The 23,339-nt window shown below is 42.3% G+C and overlaps 1 protein-coding gene across 6 annotated transcripts in view; it reads right to left on the minus strand.

Moving 5' to 3' along the window:
• The window catches only part of OSBPL3 (oxysterol binding protein like 3), a 261,110-nt gene that overhangs the window by 20,694 nt on the left and 217,077 nt on the right, over window positions 1-23,339 (minus strand). For all 6 annotated transcript variants that reach the window (XM_029589131.1, XM_029589129.1, XM_029589130.1 and 3 more), the window contains 4 exons: window positions 22,628-22,762; window positions 20,428-20,521; window positions 19,148-19,398; window positions 18,406-18,543 (listed from right to left, as the gene is read on the minus strand). In XM_029589131.1, coding sequence (XP_029444991.1) covers window positions 18,406-18,543; window positions 19,148-19,398; window positions 20,428-20,521; window positions 22,628-22,762 — 618 coding nt within the window. The remainder of the gene's footprint in view (window positions 1-18,405; window positions 18,544-19,147; window positions 19,399-20,427; window positions 20,522-22,627; window positions 22,763-23,339) is intronic.

The following is a 23,339-nucleotide window of genomic DNA, read 5'->3' on the forward strand; positions in this document are numbered from 1 at the left end:
TTTGATCTGAGAACACGGAATATCCCGGTGTCATCCAGAGCCAATTTCTTCATTAAAACTCCTTCTGGCCAGAAATAATCAAAGGCGATGTTGATTGAGACTGCAGCCTTTTGGGTCCATCTCCACTCAAGTCCAAATCTGGCTGCAGAAAGCCAGTTGTACACCGTTCTGTGTATTTTACTTTCAAATGATTTCTCAAGCGCTGTAAAACTGCTCCTCTGGATGTCAGCGCACCCTCAAAAGACAGCCTACGTTTAGGGGGAAACTGACCCTTCAACTTCTGTTCACAGGCTCCCAGATTTTACGAACTTGCTTACATTATTTCCCTAATTAACTCCATCTACTTCTCTCTCCCCTGACCCCGAAATAACAGACATGGATCCCTGCCACCATCTATAAAAGCAAGGGCTGCCATTCCTCTTCCCTTCTCTTCTTTTCCTTTGCTATTAACATAATGGTGGCATTCAGCATTGGCACTTCAGAGGCTGTTAAACTTTCACCAGCAAATAAATGAAGAATGCAACATTAAATCTGCGACACTGCTAATGCAATACAAGATTTGATGGTTGAATTTTTTTTAAAAAATTCCTTAAATGTAAAGTGATCGGTATTGTACATCGTGGGCCTGATTTTCAAACCAATGTGCATAAAATATAGTGTTACATGCACGTGAATGGCTGTTATAAAATGCCCTAGTGCTCAGTGTGGGTAAAAGTCTCATACACTTTACACATTTACTGGTGATAGGCTCTCTATTGGGGGATGGGGGGCCAGAGTTGGGATTTTTTTTTTTTTATTTGCAAATCATGCAGGTAAAGTTAACCCGCATGAGTTATGTCCTGTGAAGGGCAGGTGTAACAAAGGCTGTCCATTTCATGGTTTATGATGTGTGTTAGATGCTTTGTATTTTGTGTTAAATGTATTGTATTTTTCTTATAATTGCTCCTGAGCTCCACTATGAGCTACTTTGATGCATTGGTGGATAACAAATATTCTTAAACAACTAAACTTTTGTGCAGGTTCTTTTGTGAGTGGTAGAGGGCAATGGCCGGAGCATTTTCAAAGAGAAGTTATGCACACAAGTTCTCTTGAAAAATAAATCTGCATGTAAGGGTTACACACAGACTTTACCCACTTCTTGCAAAATTATAAAATTACCTTCAGTGAGTACTTAACACTGCAGCAGTCATTTTAACCAGGCTGCCTGTCCCATAGTAATGTAGCGTTTCCTTCTAGTCAAAAACCTGCACGCTTTTTACAAAAAAAAGATGCGAAGTATGTTGGTAACACCACTGAAATGGCTGACAACTTAAGAACTCTGCAACATTTTCTTGTTTGAAAAAGCAAGAAGTGCCTTCAGTGGCAGAATAACAGCTGTACAATAATCCAAAATCAATCACAGAATGCCATCAAGCTACAGAAACATTACTAAACCGTGCTGACCCAGACACTAGCATTTAGCTGAGAACTTGCAGAATAAAAGCTTAACAAAAAATATAAAGTTTAGTAGACTATCTTAATACATTTCTCGACTAGCTTTGGATAGCCAGTCAAGAAATATATTATGTTAGTCCAATAAAAAGGCATTACCTCATACATGGACTAACACAGCAAGCATACTTCTTTAGCTGAGAAAATGGAATGTGTGGGAACTATTTCCCATATAACCTGGGCAATTCCACAGCCCAGGAAGTTACACAATGTGTACTGTGCAAGTAGCTTCGTTCATAACATTGTTTTGGGATCTTTAAGGGTAAACCAGGTAATGTGGAGCTATTCTAAATTCCTATGTTAATTCTGCTTTGATACTTTTCTCAAATATTCTCTGATGGGCCAGATCAGGTGCTTCAGAAATGGAAGAAGGGAGACAGAGTGAATATGCAAAAATGTCTTCTTATTGTTTCTGATGAGAAAGCCATAACAATGCATTTTGTCGTCTGATGCACTGAGCATTGAGCTATGGATTCTTATTGTTTGATCATTGATTGCATGTTCAAAAGCCCCCATAAAAGGACTTCATGTACAATGCCCCATATGAACAATCAGGATATCAGACACTGGCCATAATCCTGTCTGATAATTAGCAACATATGATTAAAGATGGTTATCTGCATTTTTTGTTCAGATCAGAAACTCTGAGTGCTGCAGTTCCTAGCCTGTTCAAATTCTTATCAGCTCTTATCAATTTTAGCATATTGCTGGTCCACTGTCTTGTGTCTGGACACATGTAGCAGTCAGTCTTCAGACCTTTATGTTATTAAAGGGTCATTTGCAGTATCAAAGAAACAAATACTGTAAATACAAGAATCAATGAATTACCCCTTCATCCCGCTACACAGCATACATAAAGTCAGCAAAAACGTACATACGTTAAGGAGCAATTTATTACCACCAGATAATTTCCTTTCCTTGAGTCCAGTCAGACCAGTCCAGATGAATGGGTTATGTCATAACCAGCAGATAGACACAAATTAACAGGTTCGCTGACATCATCCCTTATAAGCATCTGTACTGACCTCAGCCTGCCAATTTTACCTGTAACACGCTAACTATGGAAAAACTCCAATACCCTCTGTTTTTTGTTTTTAAACCAAGGGCTGTTAAGGTTAAAAAACAAATAGCATGTACAGCTCTGAAAATCAACTTACCTGCTTTGTGTGCACAATGCAGAATATACTCCCCTTCTCATGGTCAGACTAAAATGCTGATGTATGTTTGGTAGAACAGGGAGTGACCTAGACTGGTTTGAAAGGACTCAAGGAAAAGAAATAATCAGGTAATACATGTCTCCTTCTTTTTCATCCAGTAAGAATAGTTCAGGCAAATGGGATGCATCCAAGCTACTCCTGAATAAGGCAGGACACTGCAAACATGCTCTCAAACCTTCTGCAGCTCAAGGGGTCCCCCTCTCCAGCTCTCATGCCCACATGATAAGGCTTGGAAGGAACGCAAAGAGGACAAGCCACTGCTCTACCAATAACCTGCAGACATCCCGCATGAAGTTCCACCGAAGAAACAGTCTATGATCCAGTGGAACGTGGCCATTGACTTGGGCAAATGCTTCTCCCTGCCCCCCCCTTTTTTTTTTTTTTTTAAAGAAAAACAAAACAGATGATTTTGATAATCTAAAAACACTGATAATCACTGGATAAAAGAAAGTACCTTACAAATTATCCGTATCAAAAAGGCCTCTCTGCAAGAAAACACCTGGAAAGCCCAATTCCTCCTGGCTAAAGCGACTGCTACCAGAACAGCTAACTTCAAAATAAGAAGCTTTAGCAAAATTGCCCCAATAAGCTCAAACTGAGAACCTGCCAAAAGGGGTAACACCAAGCTCAGGTCCCAAGATGAAAGGGGGACCCTCACTGGGGGGTCAACATTAGGACTTCTATCAGGAAACAGGGAACAGCTGTTAACACATGGACCCCAGGTATGCAAAGCTGCAAACTGCACCTTTCAGGAATTAAGAGCCAATCCCATTTTTAGATCCTCCTGCAAATCTAGGATACAAGGCACGGACACACTCACAGTAATATAATGGCATAAAAGAACACCATTGCTCAAAACTCTCCAACCCTTCCCATAGGCTAAGGAGAATGAGAATTGCCTAGCTTTAAAAAAAATAAGTGTTTGCCTTTTCTGGAAACTAATCTCACTGCACTAATGAATCCATTCAAGGGCTAGGCCATAGAACAAAGGCCACCTGAATCCAAGAACCACCAGCCCCCATGAGCCAATCCCTTTGCTGTGAACAGCAGCAACAGACTCCCAACACATGACCAGAACTGTATACCTGGGTCATCTTGGCCAGATATGGGTTGTGATTCTAGTAACTCACATGTCTCAAAATCCTTGAACAATTCACCCCTTCAACAGAAATGGAGAGAACACACACAATACTATCTCTGAAGGCCAAGGCAGTAGCAAGGCAATTAGTCCAAAGAATCCTTTTTTTTTTTTTTTTTAGCTGCAAAATCTCTACCTTTGCATTTGACTTGGTCGCCATCAGATCCATCAGGGGAACGTCCTACCTGCCCACTATCCAAGCAAATGCCATCTAAGAAATGAGCACCCCTTCAGGATCAACCACATTGCAGCTGATTAAAAACCCACCTGGATGTTCTCCACTCCTGCTATGGTCATGGCAGATGTGTGCAGAATTCTTTCTAGCCAACGAAATAGAAAGTCCATCACTTCATATACCGGCTTGATGTAACTTACGAAAGTTTGGTATACAAAAAGGTTAAATAAATAAATGAGGGATTTGGTACCCTTTTGATGATTCATACACACCATCATGGCATTGTCAGACACTATCCTGACCTTAGACTGAGGATGCAAACCCTAGAAGAGTCAATCTAGCTGTCCTGATGTACAAATAATTTTAGGACTTAGACACCATGGACCTCAACCCAAAGGCTGGTGCCCATTACTCAGGTTGAAGGCTTGAGTTTCCTATCACAGAGTTCTTTGAACTCATCTAGCATCGTATACTCATCCTGATCTGATCTGGTACCAGAAGACTAATATAATAATCCTGTGACTGAAGATCCCATCTGGACAAACATGCTCTCTTGCCCAGGGAACTAGACCTAAGACCGCAGCTAGGGAAGTTCAGAGATGTAGACAGCCCCACACTGTGGGATTCCAGAACATTATAAATGAGCTTGCTGTCATTCTCTGCACACTGTGCTCTGTAAACATATAATGTCCATCATGACTAACAGAGCTCCCAGATACTCCAGAGTTCACAAAGGCAACTACTCATCCCTGAAAAACTTCACCACTCCATTAGTGGCCCAAGAACAGTCTTGTACCAATGAGACTATGAAAAAAAAAAAGCATTCAGGCAGGAGTACACTAAAATTCCATCCTTTCATAGTGCTACTGCCTGAATGGTTTGGTTCTTCGGAGTCTCATTGATACAGGAGAGTTCTTGGGCCACTAATGGAGTCATAGACTTTGCTACTACCATCCCCTTTGAAGAAGTTCTTGGGTTGTAGCCTACCTGAAAATAAGGCTTGAATTTGAAAATGCTCCCTTAGCACTATAAAATGCGGACCTTCTCATGACCTCTCCTGAATGATATGTGCAGATAAGCCTCAGTAAGGTCAGAGGAGCTCAGAAATGCCACCTGCTACTCTACCAAAAATACTGACCTTCATTTCTCCTCATGAAATGCAATGTCCTAAGAAACGTGTTCACCTGCTACAGATCCAGTAGTGGTGGATAAGAACCCACTCAATTAGCCATAAAATAAACTGATAACTGTTCCAACCCCTTCATCTCTTGGAGCCAGCACTAATACTTAAGCAGAGGTGACTTTCAAGTGACTCTCTTATTGAGTCCTCCTTTTTGATGGCAAGACAAGGGAAAATCATAAGGTGTCTGGAAAAAAAAAAGTCATGAAACTCTAAGGCCCAACTTTTTCACTCTATCTTTAACAGCCATTAAGCTGATGAAATTTATGATACAAAATGAAATAGACTGCCACCTATCTCCTGAACTGGAGATTGGTTCCCAAAAAACTCATTGGAAGTATCGGAAGGGACCTGTGACCACAAGGATCCATCTTTCCCAAACTTCTGTCTGAACAAAGGGCCAAAAATCTGTCCAATGTCTAAGGATCCTTGAAACTCAGGAGACTGTCCCAGCTTCAATCATCTAGATTCTGAACATAAATTATAAGCTTGAGGAACATGAGACACATTCTTAGGTCAATCTACAGGGAGGCTTGAGACACTGGATTCACTCCAAATCTTGGCCAATATCCTAATGCCCTCGCCCAACAACCAAACTCCCTTAAAGGTAATTTTGCAAATTGAGCTTAAAAACAAACAAAAAAAAACACTGACTAGTTTCATAACTACAGTTGAAACTCCTGGCACTACTATGGAATTCACACTCCTTGCTGCTCTATGCACTAATTCAAGGAACGCATTCGCTAAATGCACTGCTCCTGGTTGGAAATGGGAGGGTTCTCCAAAAACTCCCCACTAACTCTCAACACCTTTTCCTTTGTGTGCTGATAAATACAATCCAGATCGTGATATAATACTGCAGAAAGTTGCACTCTGAATCACCATACCAGGTGTTTTGAAGACCTGCCTCAACTTTGAGCCATATATTAACTAATGTTCCCTGACAATGCAACAGAATAGGCAGCACATCTGGTTTCTTTTTTCCATGCTACCTGGGGGTATAAGTTTAAAAATGTGGGTTCTTCAAAAACAATTCTTGGGACTGTTTGGTCACTGACAAAACCAAAAATATCCATCCCAAGGAATCTCAGGTTTATCTCTCCAGAGAAATCCAAGGTTACAACACAGCCAAGGACTGGGCCCAGTCACATTAGCTTTTGGGGACACCCACCTAACAAAATCCTTAGCTACTGCCCTTGCAGAGTAAAGGATCAAAAGGATGTACAGGTGTTTGTGACAATAGGGTCTTCCACAGAGCAAGAATCCTCCTCTTTCCTGCTCTCAACTATGTTCCTACTTGTAATGACTGAACTAAGGGAAGAAAAATTCTCTTATGACAGAAGGCATACCCTGGAAAACCAGGTTCCCCTTCTCCGGTTTGTCCCAATCAGCACCTGTTCTTAGAGACTTAATCCCCAAGGCAATCTCCAAACACAGAACATCCCACTCCCCATTTTCCTCCCTCCGGAGCCCTTACAATTCCAGGAGTGAATCTTAGGACTGGGGTCATCCCATACAGAATGTTTATTGAATAGATTAATTTTTGTAGGCCAGCTGCTGCCCAGGCCACCAAAAATTGGGAAGATGATGCTGCTGCAACCCTAGAAGGACAGTCACCATCCATTCCAAGAAGGGCCAGTCCAATCTGCACACTGCGGGACTGAAAAAGAGGAGGACCTTGCTCCTCATCTCTCTCTCACTCCAAACATGGTTACCATTCTCACTTTAGAACTCCCAGTGGAAACTGAAACCATGACTGTCCCTGCCGATGCAGCTTCCCTCAAAGCAGCAACAATGCTTTTAGCAGCCTCTCTTTCATCTCAAGCAGTACGGCAACATGCATCTGCTCTCCCTGCCTGAAACCAGCACGACGTGCCTCGCGTCTGCAGCGACGCGTGATGTTTTCCCCTGCACTCCAACGCGGCCCTGTCCCTAGACACCAGCACAAAGTGATGAAAAACTCACTCCCACAACTGGGACCGACTAAGAAGTGGGGATCGTCCCAGGGCTCAGCCAAGTACCGCTGCTACTCCTCTTGCAATCATTACCACGGGAGTCAGGTCTGCCTTCAAACAATTTATTTTTAACTTTAATTTTATGAAGAACAAGATAAGCAAGGGAGAATGCAAAGCAGCCAAAAGGAGTTTCTGTTGCTCCAATATTAATTACTACTACATTCTTTTTTTTTTTTTTAAATGCTCTAAGAAATGGAAGTTTCCTATAAGAAACCCAAGGGGGAAGAAAAGTTAAGCATTAATCTATTCCACAGCCCCTCCAGAAGAAACTGAAAGCCCCCCCCGACCTAAGGTCATGCTCAACAGAGGGAGGGAGAACTGGCCTTTCACCATAAGAGTTGCCCCTTCCATTGGATTCTTCTTTATCCAGCCTAACCAGGCCTCAACTCACAGCACAGGATGCTCGCCTACCATCAACTGGAGACAGAGAATACTGGCAGGCCGAGGTCAGCACAAGGGGCAATACCAGCAAACCTGTTAATCTGTTTCTGTCTTCTGGTCGTGGACAAAACACATTTGTCTGGACTTGTCTGATTGGATGAAAAAGAAAACAAAAACAAACTTGCACATGTATGTTCGTCAAAAAAAAAAAAAAATTACCTACACACAAATACACCTGCTAATTTTTGTGCAGGAAATTATTGTGAAAATTTAAGAGCATATATATGGAAATCCAAAATGCTCCCCCTTCAGTCCGGGTAAACTTATGCACATACAGGACATATGTGCCTAAATGTACCTGCGTATTGGGTAGGCAATATTCTAACAATTCGTTTTCACAGATAAAGCACCATTTTACCCATGGAAATTCCTTTGACAATTACCCTCTCAAGGAAAGGAGTCTTTAAGGAGGAGGAGGAGGAGCAGCCTAGTGGTTAGAGCAGTGGGCTACAAACCAGGAGACCAGGGTTAAAGTCCTGCTGTTGCTCCTTGTGACCTTGGACACGTCACTTTACCCTCAAAGCCCTCTGGGGGATAGGGAAATACCTACAGTACCTGAATGTAAACTGATGTGATATCTAAGATCGAATGTCCGTATATAAAAAATAAATAAACAATGAAAGGAGACCTAGGAATAAGACTTACAGACAGAGAAGCCAAGGAGCAGGCATCACAAGTTCACTATGTTGAGTGCTTTATGCGGCACTGCAGCTCTAACAGCATGTTGAGCATATTGTCCTTAAATACTGGCTTCATTTTCACCAGTGGGATTTCTTGTATGTAAGTGAAAAGTTTGTGTTTAAGGGATGAATTTTCTAGCTTCTTACTGCATTATTGAAAAGAACATGTTTCAGGGTGTGGCTGGGTGTGAATCTTTTACATGCGGGGAAGGAATGTACAGTGTGCATGGAATCTGTTCTAGTTAATAGAAAGAGAGAAGCTAGCTAGACTGGAAAGGCTGAAGTTCTGAAGAAAATAGTATATTCCAAGCAAGAAAGGGCACTGACCACTCAGTCACATTGTATCTGGAGACAGAAAGTAGATTTTTTAAAATAGCTGTAGTTCTACATATGTAGAAAGCCAGATTCAAACATAGGCAATATAGGCAAAAAGTAGTGAGGGAGTCAGCTGAGCAGCTAGATGACTGAAGCGGAGAAGGAGCGCACAGGAAGGACAAGGACATAGCAGAAAAACTGAATTCTTTGCCTCAGGCTTTACTGAGGAGGATGCTGGGAGCATATTCTTTAGTGATGATTCTGAGCAACTAAAAAATAAAAAATCTCAGATGACGGAGAATTTAACAGATTAAATTGAAAAAAAAAATTAAATGAGTAACAGATCATCACCTCAGAGGCCTTAAAGAACTCAAACATGAAATTGCAAACCTGTTACTAATAATCTGCAACTTTTTTAAATCAGCCACGATACTGGAAGACTGGAGGGTGGCTAATTAAAAAAAAATGTAATGGAGTTTTAACTGTATTTTCAATAAAGAAATCCCTGCAGCTAAGGTGACTGGTCATCCCCTTTTCTCATCTGCCATCTGGCTATACTTGACTGTCTTCCGTACTGTTTCTTTGGACCAACAATTTTTTAAAAAGGCTCCAGAAGGGATCCGGTTAACTACTGACTATAAGACTATTAACAATAACAATGGTTAAAAAGCTTATTTAATTCTTGTCATCTATAGCAGGTTTAACAATTCATTATCCAATGTCCAAAACAATGACAGCTTCTTCTAAATTTTAATTAGAATAAATCTAAATTTATATATATGCATCTAGAAGCCACAGCTTCCTTTATTGATACAGCTGTTACAAAACTACTCCCTTAGAGGACTGCACCTCCTTTCATGACTACTCTTAAGCTGCCTTCACTGTATAGGGAAGATACTTAGGAAGTACTGGGAAGATGATGGGCACAATTAAACAACAATCAGCAGAGCAGCACCCAAATACACAGAATTAAAATGGCGGAAGGAAGATGGCTCAACTAGAGCGTCCCAAAAAAACCAACCCCAAACCTATCACCTCCAAACAAACTCAAAAAGCAAAACAAGCACCTGAATTGCTTTTTATGTTTCAACTATGAACTGAGTTACTTAAAAACTTACTTTAGGTTTTACGGCAGGTTTGTTTTTTTTAATTATACAGCTGCTTTAATAATAAGATGGTCTCCTCTGGCACAAAGGCATAAAAACTTATATTTCTAAGTTTAAGCAAACAAAACTTAGCTCCTTACCCAAAAATGCAAAAATTGTTTTTTTTGCAATTTATTAAATCTCTATTTTTTAATCAGCTGAGAACAGAAAACACTGTCACTGCACTACTAGTATTTGTGCAGCAAGCGCTGAGAGAGAGAGAGAGAGAGAGAGAGAGAGAAAATACACAAATATATTAGGGGTATAAACATATCTTTTATCTTTATACCCACACAAATAAGCACACACTATCTATCTCTCTCTCTATATCTATGTCTCAAGGAACCATAGAATTCCTTACCAGAAGGGAGTGAACCACAATGGTCTGGGGAGGCAGAGTGTGTTTAGTGAGTAGGGGGTTTGGGGTCTGGTCTCCCCCATGTGGAAGAATTGGATGGTGTGGTCAACGTCTTTATAAACCCCTGCCACCATCTCTCGGCATGGCTTCTTAGTTCACTTTTCCCCTGAATTACCCTGCTGTGGGACAACCTTATCTATGCAACCCCACTTTTGCTTATTTTTGGTTTTGGAAAAAGGATCTGGGGTGCTTGCTTACAGAGACTGAGTGCCTTAACCCTACGTTTTTGGTCCAGTCGTTTGAAGACCCTTTTGTTATCGGAGAGGGAAGGTTTTCCAGCCTTCTTTTCTCTTATTTGGTTTCCCCTTTTCGAGAAAGAATTTCCTGGTTATGTTTTTATGACCCTGTGGCCAACGGACTCAGATTTTCTTTGTTTATCCAAAGGATGAGGTGCCTTTCACTTAGGAAGGACCCGAGGAGGCATTGTCTGAAGGTTCTGACTGCTGACTCGGGTGAGGAACATCTGAGCTAACTGTGTGCTATGGTACAAACCTGGGACCTGGAGAGGAGTGGAGAATGGAGAAGACTTTAGGAGAGGTACGAGGACTGGGACTTTATCATTCTGATACTCGATTAGGATATATTTTTCCAACTATGAACTATGGGAAGGAGCGGAGGATTAAATTACAAAAGGAGGAGAAATAAGGAGTCAAATTAAGAAATTGGTCTGTACAAATGCTAAAGACTTTTGCTGGAAGAATATGGTACAAATTGGATTTATAAACAAACTGGATTTATAAATTGGATGTCAATAAATTGGACTTAACATCAAGATCTGAAAAGAACTAAAGTCATTACATTTTACAACTTCTCAATAAACTTAAGTTGGAAACCTAGCTTCCACTGTGATTTTTGCTGTTATAGACTCTTGAAGATGATCAAAGCTATTTACAAAAGGACCTGAAGGGCAGTGTAAAACCTGAAAAATGCAGAAGGGCCTTGAAGTCAAGCATCCCCTCACAGGGAGCCCTGGACCCTCAGATTAATTTGAAGACTTAGTCAGAGCAGGGTCTGAACTGAGATGCGAGGCTTTGGGTCCACTATCTGGATTTTCCCCACCAATAGGTTACACATACACATCTATATTTATGTATAAGAGAGAGCGTGAGAGATAAACTAAGGTTGAGAAACCCACGATGGAAATCATTAGCAGAGATCGGTCCTTCAAAGAAGTCTAGCAAGTGCTGACGTTCTGGGACAGCTCAGTGGGGAAAGATTTTTAAAGAAGCTATCAGAATTTGCTTCTGATGGGTGGTCCATACCTGAGGCAAGCCATTTTTCACTTCTAGCCACAACCAACCCCTGCCCCACCTTGAACAAAATGATGACCTCATACATTGCCAATCAACTTTATACACTTTCCCCCATACTAGGGTTTACCAGCCCTCTCTCCTGGAGGCACACCTACCTAGTCATGTTTTCAGGATTGCCACAATGAATATGCATGAGAGATTTTCATGCAATGGAGACCCAATGTATGCAAATCTCTTTCATGCATATTCATTTCAGATATCCTGAAATCCCAACTGGTTAGGTGTGCTTCCAGGAGAGAGTTGGGAAACATTGCTTTATACTGCCTCCTCGGGACTCCTGCCGCTACCCTTTTCCATTGGTTGTCCTTTCCTAACTATCCTCCTTTGAATCTGATGCCTCACACAAACTTGGCTGGCTCTAGGACAGTTGCCTTATTATATGGCATACACTCCGCCTAACTAGTCCTTCCATATTCCAGGTAACAAATTCTAAATCTTGATGTATTTTGTTTGATTTGTTATAGGGGTTTTTTTTTTTTGTTTGTTTGTTTGTTTTGCTTGAAGGTAGTGTGCATTCAAGTACTCTGCAGAAAAAACTGGACTACCCATCACCCCTAATAATACAGAGATACACAATATGGTCTTTGAGGACCACAGACGGATGCTCTTCCCACTTAAGCTGGGTTCAGAGCAAATGTATGCAGATATATGGGTGCATAATTACTGTAGATAAAGATATACTGAAAACCAGGCCTGTTTGTAGCCCTCGTGGCCAAGAGTTATGTACCATTGCTCCAACAGCTTCTGAAAGTCTTGGCTCTCACCCTACCTGCAAACTGAATTATTGTTCCTCAGCGCACTAATTTGTCCTTTCTTAACCATGAGTCAATTATACAGTGGAGCTTATCTAGAAGACTAACGGGCCAAGATGTTTGACATATTATAAAACTTTGGGAGGTGGCGGGATTCAGAAAACCAAACTGCTTGATAGGTGGACTGGCTTCTCCCCTCAAATTACACACAATGGAAAAGTAGTACTTTTCTGTGGCACTTATGCAATCAGGAGCTGAGATGAAGACCACGTGACCAGCCTACTGGGGGATGCCCGATCCCACGATAGGCCAATCCGTTCCTGGTGAGAAAACTTTGATATATCTATATCTATATATATATACATACATATATATATACATACATACATACATACACACACAATGTAATCCAAATTTGGTGGGTGGGGGGCCCAAAAACTTGTATAGATTGAAGAGGGGAGGCCGAAGCTCAAAAGATTTGCTCACCCCTGGTCTAGCTTCTGGGAGCACTATTTTTGTTGAGTGCAAAATTCAGCTTTGTTTGCTAAAAACCCAGATGTACTGATAACCTTTTCCAAAATATAATAAAATCTAATACCTGTTCATTACTTCCAAGTTATTAATACAATTTATTTCCTGGGACTCAAGCCAGAATATGTAATTTCTGATTTTGCAACCTATTTAAGATGCGTTATAGTTAGAACATGGAATGCCTCAACATATTGCCAACTCACATAATTTGTAGCAGGGGGATATCCTTTTATTGTTTAATCAAACTGTTAAAGGCACAGCTGTGATATTGGATTACCACCAAAAAAATACTGTGCTTCTCCCTCTGAAGTGTGCACGCTGCAAAATGTAACGGAGACTTTAAAACAAGGGGCCAGCCAGGTGACTCAGTGGCAGTGCTGAGCAGTGCCACATGGAGGGACCTGGGTTTGATTCCTGGCTCAGGTCTTCCACTCTTCAGGCTGGCTTGGGATGCCGAGATGGTGTTCACCCAACCCCTGGGAGAGGGGAGTTAAGTCAGAGGGCAATGGCCACACCTAGTAGCTAGACCTAGGGCCCATGATTGCAGAAGTCTGTAAAGAGCCCAATCACCGCAATGAATGGACTAAAAACACGTTGGGGAGGGGATTATAAAATAGGAGGAAATCCCTGGGTAAGTTGTGAATGAAGGCTGATGGTGCCAGATCCCCAGCCATGGTTCCGACTGCTAGGAAACTGCTAGGTCAGAAATAAGAAAGGAAGTAAAAAGCATATAAAAGTAACAAAAGAACCCCCAACTAAACGCTAAAGAGAAAACACTGAAGATGAGCACCTGGAAATTCTTTTCTGTTGGAGAAGTGTAATCTTACCGGTTAATTTCCTCTCTGAGTCCTGCTAGACCAGTCCAGATAAGTAGGTTTATTCTGCTTTCTAGCAGATGGAGCCAGAAGACATCTTTTGCCTGCCACTTCAATGGTCATAAGGGAGGTACAGTCCAGGCACTTGTTAGCAACCCTTATCAAAGAGGTGCAGCGAAAACCCCCATCCCAATAACAGTGATACTGAAACATATTGGGGATGGGAGGAGCATCCCTTAAGAAGGAGTGGAGAGATAAGGGGGTAAAGGAGGAGGCAACAGAATGGATAACACAGAGCAAAGTCCATTCTGTCCTTAAGGAGCATGGGATAGGTGGCGATGTCCTTTCGTGGATTGCAAACTGGCTAAAAGACAGGAAACAGAGAGTAGGATTAAATGGGCAATTTTCTCAGTGGAAGGGAGTGGACAGTGGAGTGCCTCAGGGATCTGTATTGGGACCCTTACTGTTCAATATATTTATAAATGATCTGGAAAGAAATACGACGAGTGAGAATCAAATTTGCAGATGACACAAAATTGTGCAGAGTAGTTAAATCACAAGCAGATTGTGATAAATTGCAGGAAGACCTTGTGAGACTGGAAAATTGGGCATCCAAATGGCAGATGAAATTTAATGTGGATAAGTGCAAGGTGATGCATATAGGGAAAAATAACCCATGCTATAATTACACGATGTTGGGTTCCATATTAGGTGCTACAACCCAAGAAAGAGATCTAGGTGTCATAGTGGATAACACATTGAAATCGTCGGTTCAGTGTGCTGCGGCAGTCAAAAAGCAAACAGAATGTTGGGAATTATTAGAAAAGGAATGATGAATAAAACGGAAAATGTCATAATGCCTCTGTATCGCTCCATGGTGAGACCGCACCTTGAATACTGTGTACAATTCTGGTCGCCGCATCTCAAAAAAGATATAATTGCGATGGAGAAGGTACAGAGAAGGGCTACCAAAATGATAAGGGGAATGGAACAACTCCCCAATGAGGAAAGACTAAAGAGGTTAGGACTTTTCAGCTTGGAGAAGAGACGACTGAGGGGGGATATGATAGAGGTGTTTAAAATCATGAGAGGTCTAGAACGGGTAGATGTGAATCGGTTATTTACTCTTTCGGATAGTAGAAGGACTAGGGGACACTCCATGAAGTTAGCATGGGGCACATTTAAAACTAATCGGAGAAAGTTCTTTTTTACTCAACGCACAATTAAACTCTGGAATTTGTTGCCAGAGAATGTGGTTCGTGCAGTTAGTATAGCTGTGTTTAAAAAAGGATTGGATAAGTTCTTGGAGGAGAAGTCCATTACCTGCTATTAAGTTCACTTAGAGAATAGCCACTGCCATTAGCAATGGTTACATGGAATAGACTTAGTTTTTGGGTACTTGCCAGGTTCTTATGGCCTGGATTGGCCACTGTTGGAAACAGGATGCTGGGCTTGATGGACCCTTGGTCTGACCCAGTATGGCATTTTCTTATGTTCTTATGTTCTTAAATAATCATTACATTTCCCTAAAGCAGCTTAGCCCAGGAGAGAAAAGGAGGTACAATTTGGCAGCTTCTGTGTTCCCAGAAGGGTACTAGATTACTCTGGTAGGATTCAAGGAAAGAAAATTAACAGCTAAGATTAAATTTCTACTTCCTTATCCTGCTAGAACAGTTCAGACAAATGGAAGTTATCTAAGGTGAAGTAGTCCAGGTGGGAAGAGGTCAGAGCTGCTGTAATAAAGTCCATTCTGATCGCAGCGTCTGCCTTGATTTGCATGTCCAATCTGTAATGTTTAACAAAAGAATGCAAGGATGACCAAGTAGCTGCCTTACAGATAATATCTGGGGGCCACCGTAAAGGAATCTGCCATGACCACGCCCGAGCCCTCATGGAATAAGCGAAAAGCACCTCTGGTGCCTGTCAGCCCTTCACAGCAAGTACACCGAAGCAATCGCCTCCTTAATCCATCTAGACAGGATATCCTCAGAGGTTGCTTCGCCCTTATGAGGGCCACAGTATAGCAGAAATCATCTTGTCTCTTTCCCAAAAGGGATTAGTCACTTTCAGATACCTGAGAAACATGTGATGGACATCTAAGAGATGGAAGCTGCTACCCTTACTGTGACATTCACTCCCCCAAAAAAGATGAAAGAGACAGGCTGATGCAAATGAAAGTGTGACATTATCTTTGTTAAAAAGGACAGGATTGGATGAAAGGTAACTGATTCAGCAGAGAAAAACCAGGTAAGGCCTGCAAGGCAGAGCCTGTGCTGCAACTCCAAAATATGCCTGGCAGAACACATAGCCACCAGAAAAAACTGATTTCAAGGAGAGATCTTTTAGAGAAGTCTGTTTCTCTAGCTCGAAAGGAGAACTCAGCAATGCCTTAAGGACCAAACAAAAGTCCCATTAAGAATCAAGGGCCTAAAAGGGGGAGACAAATACACTTAACGTCCCAGAGGAAGCGAGCTATATCTGGATGCAATAACACAACCAGAGCAACCTTCAGGCCATAATTAAGGCTACTGAATGAGAGGAGACCCTAACGAATCATACATGGAGTCAGCTATGGCAGCGACCCCCAACTCTAAATGTATTGCCTCAGGGCATTTGGGGAGTTGCTGAATCCAATGAACCACAGTTCGAACCACACATCCTTAACAAATAGAGGATTGTATAGCCAAGGCTGCTGCCAAGAAAGTCTGTCTTAAGAGGTCTTCATTTTTCATGTCTTGCAGATCCTTGAGTGCCATACAGGCCTTTGTGCTCATGACCTTAGATTATTGCAATTCTCAGAACTTTGCCACTCAGCTAGTCCTGAGAGGCCATCCATGAGAACCGTCAAGTCTCCTTTCATAGCATCCTCTATCTTGGGATCCAACATCCTGAGTGAGGAGACCACTTGAGAAATGAGGGCAGACAGCTCTTCCTTATGGAAAAGTCTAATGACAAATGAGCCCTCTTCTTAAGAAGAACACTCGCCTTCTTCCAGAGAGCCCAAAATAGTATCTGAATCAGACCCCTACAAGATGCTAGAGAGGTAGGAGTAATGGCCAGCCCAAGCCCCTGGAAGCCTAGGAGTGGAGCTCTTCTAATCAATAGGCATGGGGATCAGAAGCCAGAGGAAGACTACTCTCACCAGGTTTCTGTATAGTGCAGGTGGCCTGGTGCATAACCACAAATTCAGGGGGAAGAGAGACAGTGGTGATGGCCAACAACTTCCTGAGGGACTTCCCTAATGCCATCACCTTCAGGGGAGAAGACCAAATGTCCCTGGCCCATGGAAACAAAAGTCTCTGAGTACGGGCCTGAAAACATAGCAGCTGTAACCCCCGCCTCTGCAGTGTGATCCTCTGCTTCCCCTGCTTGAGAGGAGTTGAGGAATTAGGAGGACAAAAGCCCAAGATCTTAGCCTCCCCATTACACTTGGGACACAATGACCCAGCCACACTGCACAAGTACCAGATCCCATACATGGCACATCAGCCATCACGATTCATCCTGGGACCCCAGGACTGCAAGATGCACTGGAGGCCACTAGAATTAGAAATGTAGCTCCATGAGAAAAAACCACAACCCTGAGGCCAGCACTGAGATAAGCAGGGTGACTCCCAACTTGGTAGCAGCTTTCCCAAAAAAAACACACTCATCACCCCCCCCCCCCCCCCCCCCACGGAAAGTGACCAACCCTGCAGCTGTGGAAGCTCTCCCTCTCTGCACTGAATATCTTCTCTCCTTACCCCTGACTTTGCTGCTTCCCCCTTCCCCAGAAAAAAAAAGCTTTCCACAGGCTTTCTCCAAAGGCAGAGGGAAGGGGGGGATATAGAAGAAAGAAGGGAAGGCAACTACTAGAGCTCCTCTTCGGTCTCTACTGGGAGCTACCTCAAGAGGTAATCAACCAGAACTCCAGGGAATCATAACAGAGGCCAGCTCCACTAGTGAAAAATTAGCCCTGGGAGTTAAGCCAATTCCCCTTGTGGAAGCAGAGTTAAGAGGCCTGTTGCCCAAGGAGCAGAAAAGCCTGCTCAACCAGGCCGAGGCCTGAAGAAAAGCTCTGGGAGTCTAGAACTCTGCTGCCCTAAACCAATCCATGTCCACCTTTAGGGGAAACAAGAGACTACTGGTAACTGCCTGGACTGCACCTCCCTTATGGCCAGAGATGTCACTGAAAAATCTGTCTCCCTCAGCTAGAAGGTGGACTAAACCCACTTGTCTGGACAGGTCTAGCAAGATAATGAAAGTTTGATTTTGTTTTTCTGGACATATTTCTAGGTGGAATCTGATAAGGGCAAAGGGACACATGTGCTATTGCTTAGTAAAACTATGCAGTCCAACTCGTTCCACATAGGGTGCAGTGTGACAGAAGGAAGCATCTTTAGCTTACCAAAATAAAAATCCAAACCCACAGTTGTTAGTAGCAGGGATATGCTGCTCTTCAGGTGTCTCAAAATGACTGCCCACAGAACACTGCTGAAAAAGGTTCTGTCTGGTGGTAAAATTCCTGTAATCGGGTCCATGAGCAATATCCGATATGCTGCCACAGGTTCTGTGTTAGACACATGCACGCTAGTCCCAGCCATGACCGAACTGCTCTAACCATTGCCTGCCACCTTGACAAGGACTAATACAAAATGTGCTGGCATTTGTCACTCTGCCGCAGGACAGCAATGTGTAAGGACAAACCTTAGCAGAACCCGAAGAGAGAGGCAGGAAGCCAAGAAAAATGTCCTTCACCGGAGGGCAAACAAGAGAACAAAGTGAGAAATAGCCATGTACCTGTTCAGCAATAAACCTGAAGCCTTTGTCTTCCTTGACACATTCGTAGGTCTCACCCAAAATAGGATTAAATGGCTTACTGCCCGCTCTGTAGAAACTAGATGCATAAGCAGACACCGCAAAAGCTGCCATATAAACCTGAAATTTAAAAAGAAATGTATGTTGGAGCTACTGGTTATTTGAAAATATCACATTTTTTGTCGGTCTTGCTCATCACCGGAAAGAAAGAGGCTCCTCTATTCTTGACCCATCCTTTGTACTGATTCCGATGGGGTATTTGCAAGATTTGTTTCTTTTGTTAACTATAGAGTGCTTCGTTATCCAATGCTAAATTTAAAATTTCTATAATCGAGGTTCTCAGAATACTTCCGTTTGCAAATCAATTAGAATCAATTCAAACAAAGAAGCTCTGGGGCTCTGCTTGTTAAATGGGAGACCGGATCCCTGCGAGAGGTGATTACTGTTTAAATACACAGGTGAGGCTCCAGGCAGAAGGAGAAGAGCAGAGTTAAATTCCTCTGGCTATTATGGGAAATCTACTCCCACGAGAGGAGGGGAATAAATGTCAGAGGAAGGCTTGCTCCAAAAATAGCACTGCACCTGCTGATATATGAAGCAGATATTATTCAGTCATTTGCAAAGCACAGGAACTATACATATATGTACAGATTATATATATATATATAATATACATACATATATATATATATATATATATATATTTTTTTTTTTTTTTTTTTACCATGCGTTGATATGGGTCTGGCGTCTCGGCAGCCTGATCTAACAGCTCGCTGTACTCCAGCTCCTCGCCGAGGCGCTGCAGCGTGTTGAGGGGTTCGTTCAGCTGGACGGGCATGGAGACTTTGGATAGGTCCTTGCCAATGTTGTTCCTCAGGATGTTCCACAGGCTGATGTTGCTGTTGTTAGGACAGGGGGCAGGCAGGCAGCTTCTCCGCTTGGAGTGACACTGCACGCTGACCCCGGCCATAGAACCTAGAAGGAAGAAGGTGCCGGGGTGGGGTGTCACGCTTTCAGATGTTTCCGGGCAGATGGATCTCTTTCATCGCTTAACGCGCGTGTTGAAACATTAAACACGGATCTAAAAGTAAAAGTCCCTGTTTTGTTCCTCTCTGAGCCCTAGGATGCATTTTGTCCATCACCACCAAAGTCTAAAATGTCCCAGGTGGCCTGCATTTGTACACAGTGTCCTCTTGGTCAGCACAATAGCAATAAAGTATTTCACAGACCCTGTACTTTAGCTATTCATTCATTTTAAAAACAGTTTGTCAACAACTAGCACAGCAGTCCATAATCTAAACTGTGAAAAAGAAAAGGGGGACACATGAAATGTAGACAGACTGAAGTGTTAAAGAACAAGGTCTATGTCATTTTATTAATAAGAAAAAAAAATCTCCAAAACATAATAATCCACAAAAGAGCATGCCAAAGGACATAAATAATTATTTTAGGTTCTTCCTATCTCATCATGAACACCAAGGTGGTATTTTTACATTTAAAAATCAATGTTTTATTCCACTGCAGCTCAAAAGGGAGAGAAAAACCCCTAAAATGATTCTTTAGCCATATGGACAGAATGGTCCAGCCCTAATTTTTTTGGTTTCAAAACCTGTACTGTAAAGCAGGAGGGCACAGGTTTAAAGTTCCCGGTTTGTGCTGCTCTGTGCCCTGCTCGTACTGGGATACCCAGTGACTGGTGAAAGAGGAGCACTGGGAGCTCCAGGTTACACTACAGCACCTGAGAGGTGGACGTAGCAGGGAAATGGGGAAATGTCGGAAGCAGAGCATGATGTGTCTCGGAGGAAAGCTGAACAATAAGGAGAAAATGAGAATTTATACAGGTGGGAGACATACATAGTGCATCGGTATCTGAGAAGAAAAGCTTATTGCAAAGCTGGCCATAATTTGATACTTGCATATTCTAGACTAAGTTTCAGGAAGTGACAAGCATCATTCAACCTGACATCTTTCAACATTCTACATGAACATTTTTCCCAATTGTACCTAAAGTTTGTCTCTCATTCTCCGCGTCGTTGCTCAGGTAATCCTCGGATATATTATCACTAATGTCGCTGACATACGAGTCTTCATCCGATAGCTGGTGGAAGAGGAGGGAGAGAAAAAAACAAAACAAAACAGAATCTGCTTCAGAGCTAGCCAAGAAAACTGTGTATTACTCAGGCCTCTTACTAAGGATGTCAGCTGTCTTTCATCGAATGAACATTAAATGTTTCCCCACATATTGTTAAAACCATAGCTCAGACACAACAATGGTTTAATCTGAGTGATCTACTGTAAACCCCCCCCCCCCCAAAACCCCCCCCCCCAAAATGGAATTGCTTTGGGAGCAGGATGGTCATTTAACCCAGCGGTTCTCAGTTCTCTGCCTCATCCAACCTCCCTCCCCAAAAAAGGCAAATTAATCTGATTCTTAGACCAAATATATGAAAAGGGGCATCATCCAGATTCACTGCACAAATTCTGTTTAGGGGCATGAGAGCAGATGTGCAGAATGAATGAATTAGCTTTTCTACTGGTAAGTTTGATTGCCACCTCTCAATCCCAAAAAGTTTTTGTCATCTCTTGTTTATTTTTTATTGGGGTGGGGGGGAGGTTTGGGTAGTATTTTTAAACCAGAAGATTTGGCAGCCAGGCAAACTATAGATTTATTTTCTTTTCATGGCAACAAGGGCTTTGTGTTGGGAGAAAGCTCCCATGGATCCTCTGTGACCGTTATCACACACATAGCTAGGAAAAGGTTTTGCATAAAAATCCTCCAATTCTGAGGGGTGGGGGATTCGGGGTAGATGATGGGGTTGTCAGGTTAAAGACCTGGCATCCATTCCTGAAGCCCCTATTTTGTCTAGTGCCAAGAAATAAAACGAGGGGCAGCAAGGCGCAAGCAGTGGTTTACAGACAGACAGTCATTCTATTCTTTGGCCTAACATCTATCCTCCTCCATTCCTCATAAATATGAACTATAAATGTCATCCTAGCACTTCTTTAAAAAAAAACAAAAAAAAAAAAATAGACGCCCATACAAGACTATGCGGGGGAAGACATCCATTCACTAAACCCGGAGTTCATTTAAGCTTCAGGAAACGCAGGTTGCCTTATTGCACACACACACTCGGCTTTCACAGGAGAAATAAGCTGTGGGTTGCAGACTGGCACAAAACAGCTTGTAACCCGCCCACTCTCTCTTCTGAAAACATTACAAAATGATGATTTCAGGAATGGGTACAATATCTTAGTAAATTTTACTCCTAGTAATCTTCTATGAACTGGATGTTATGAAGGGAACACTAATTCTTTTCAGTAACAGTCGTCCTGGTCAAGATGGTGTTGGGGGGGGGGGGGGGGGGGGCGGGATTGGGGGAATTGCAAAAAAAAAAAAAAGAAGAAAATATCCCTTGGCTCTAAAACCCTACATATTCCTGGATTTTGGAAAGTTAACACACCAAAGGAATGCATATGACAGATATTATTCAGCAAAATAAACTGAATTAGGAGGTGGGCGGCAGACAGTAATGAAGCTGCCTGGCCCTCGCCCCCAATTTTATTTGTCGGCAAGCATAACGGCTGAATATTAAGATGCCCCCATCAAGAGTTTTCTTCCTTAGTTTCTGGAAATATCATTTTGTGGAGGGGGACACACCAATCCCCTACCCGAAGCTTGCTACGCTTGATTTAGATCATTGGCACACAAGTGGCTGTGATGAAGGATGCTCAAAGCCAGAGCGGAACCGGGTGGAAAGTGCTGACCGAAAACGGTTCACTGTTCTTTCAAATTTGCTTTGTCTAATTTCTGGATTAAGACCTGTGCTAGAGTTTTATTCTTTAGCCCCTCATCCATTCCCTTGACTATTATTTTTTAAAGCAGCTTCACTGCTCTTTAGAGTTTCCAGTAATGTATTTGTTCCAAGAGCATAAGCGGCACACCGTGTTACAAAGCAACGTGAACATAAAATTAAATCTGACACTATGAGTGTGGAGATCTTTGTGGAGCCACGTGTTCTGTAAAAAAGGCGGCAGCTGCAGCGTCTCTCATGACCTCTTTCACGGAGCCAGGCTTCTGTTTATGAGGCCTGTGTTCGCTCCTCCATGCGCCAAAGCTGCCTTCTGCAAGGGCTGCATTTGTAAATAAAACCATTTTTTGAAATTTTTTTTTTGTTTGGGTGGGGTCCTCCCAGCCTGGACTGACCTCGTTCTCTGAAGAGCTAGCCGACAGCAGAACTTCCTGCGCGTCAAAGAATTCAGTGATAGAGTCGGTGATGGACAGCCGGCTTTCGTTGGAGTGCTGGTGGACCAGAGGCCGCTTTCCTTCATTTAGGTTCTCCTGCCGGCAACAAAAGTTGACAAACAGGAAGACAGCACCATGAGTGTCTGTACATGACTATATATATACACACATGCAATCCATCCAGGGAGCACTACGCAACACAGGGGGGTGTGACAAGATGGGTACATGCAGTGCGCTGCAACAGGAATGTAAGCTGAGCATGCATCTCCAAGGGGTGCTTGTAAAAATATCAAAAAGCAGAACTTAAAATATATATACATCAATGATTAAACAAAAAAAAAACCACAAAAACAAAAAACTTATGTGAACTTCATTTTAAACCTGAAGTTTAAAGATTAACTGGAAGATTACTTTATGTAACTGGAAATTTACTTAGCATAAAATGTTAATTTATATATGTAAAATGTATAATTGTCTTTTTCCATCTGTATTTGGACTACAATTACTCCATTTGATCAGTCCAGAAAATTAAAATAATTAAAAGGCCTAAATATACTAATGAAAGCCCTATATTTTAACACAGACAGTGAGATTTACTAATGCATATGCAGCCAGGAATAGGCAAGTCTATCCTCTGCGGGTCCCCCACCCAAATGTGTCTGGTTTTCAGGTT

This window comes from Rhinatrema bivittatum, chromosome 2 (assembly GCF_901001135.1).
Source record: "Rhinatrema bivittatum chromosome 2, aRhiBiv1.1, whole genome shotgun sequence".
NCBI classification, from domain to species: Eukaryota; Metazoa; Chordata; class Amphibia; order Gymnophiona; family Rhinatrematidae; genus Rhinatrema; species Rhinatrema bivittatum.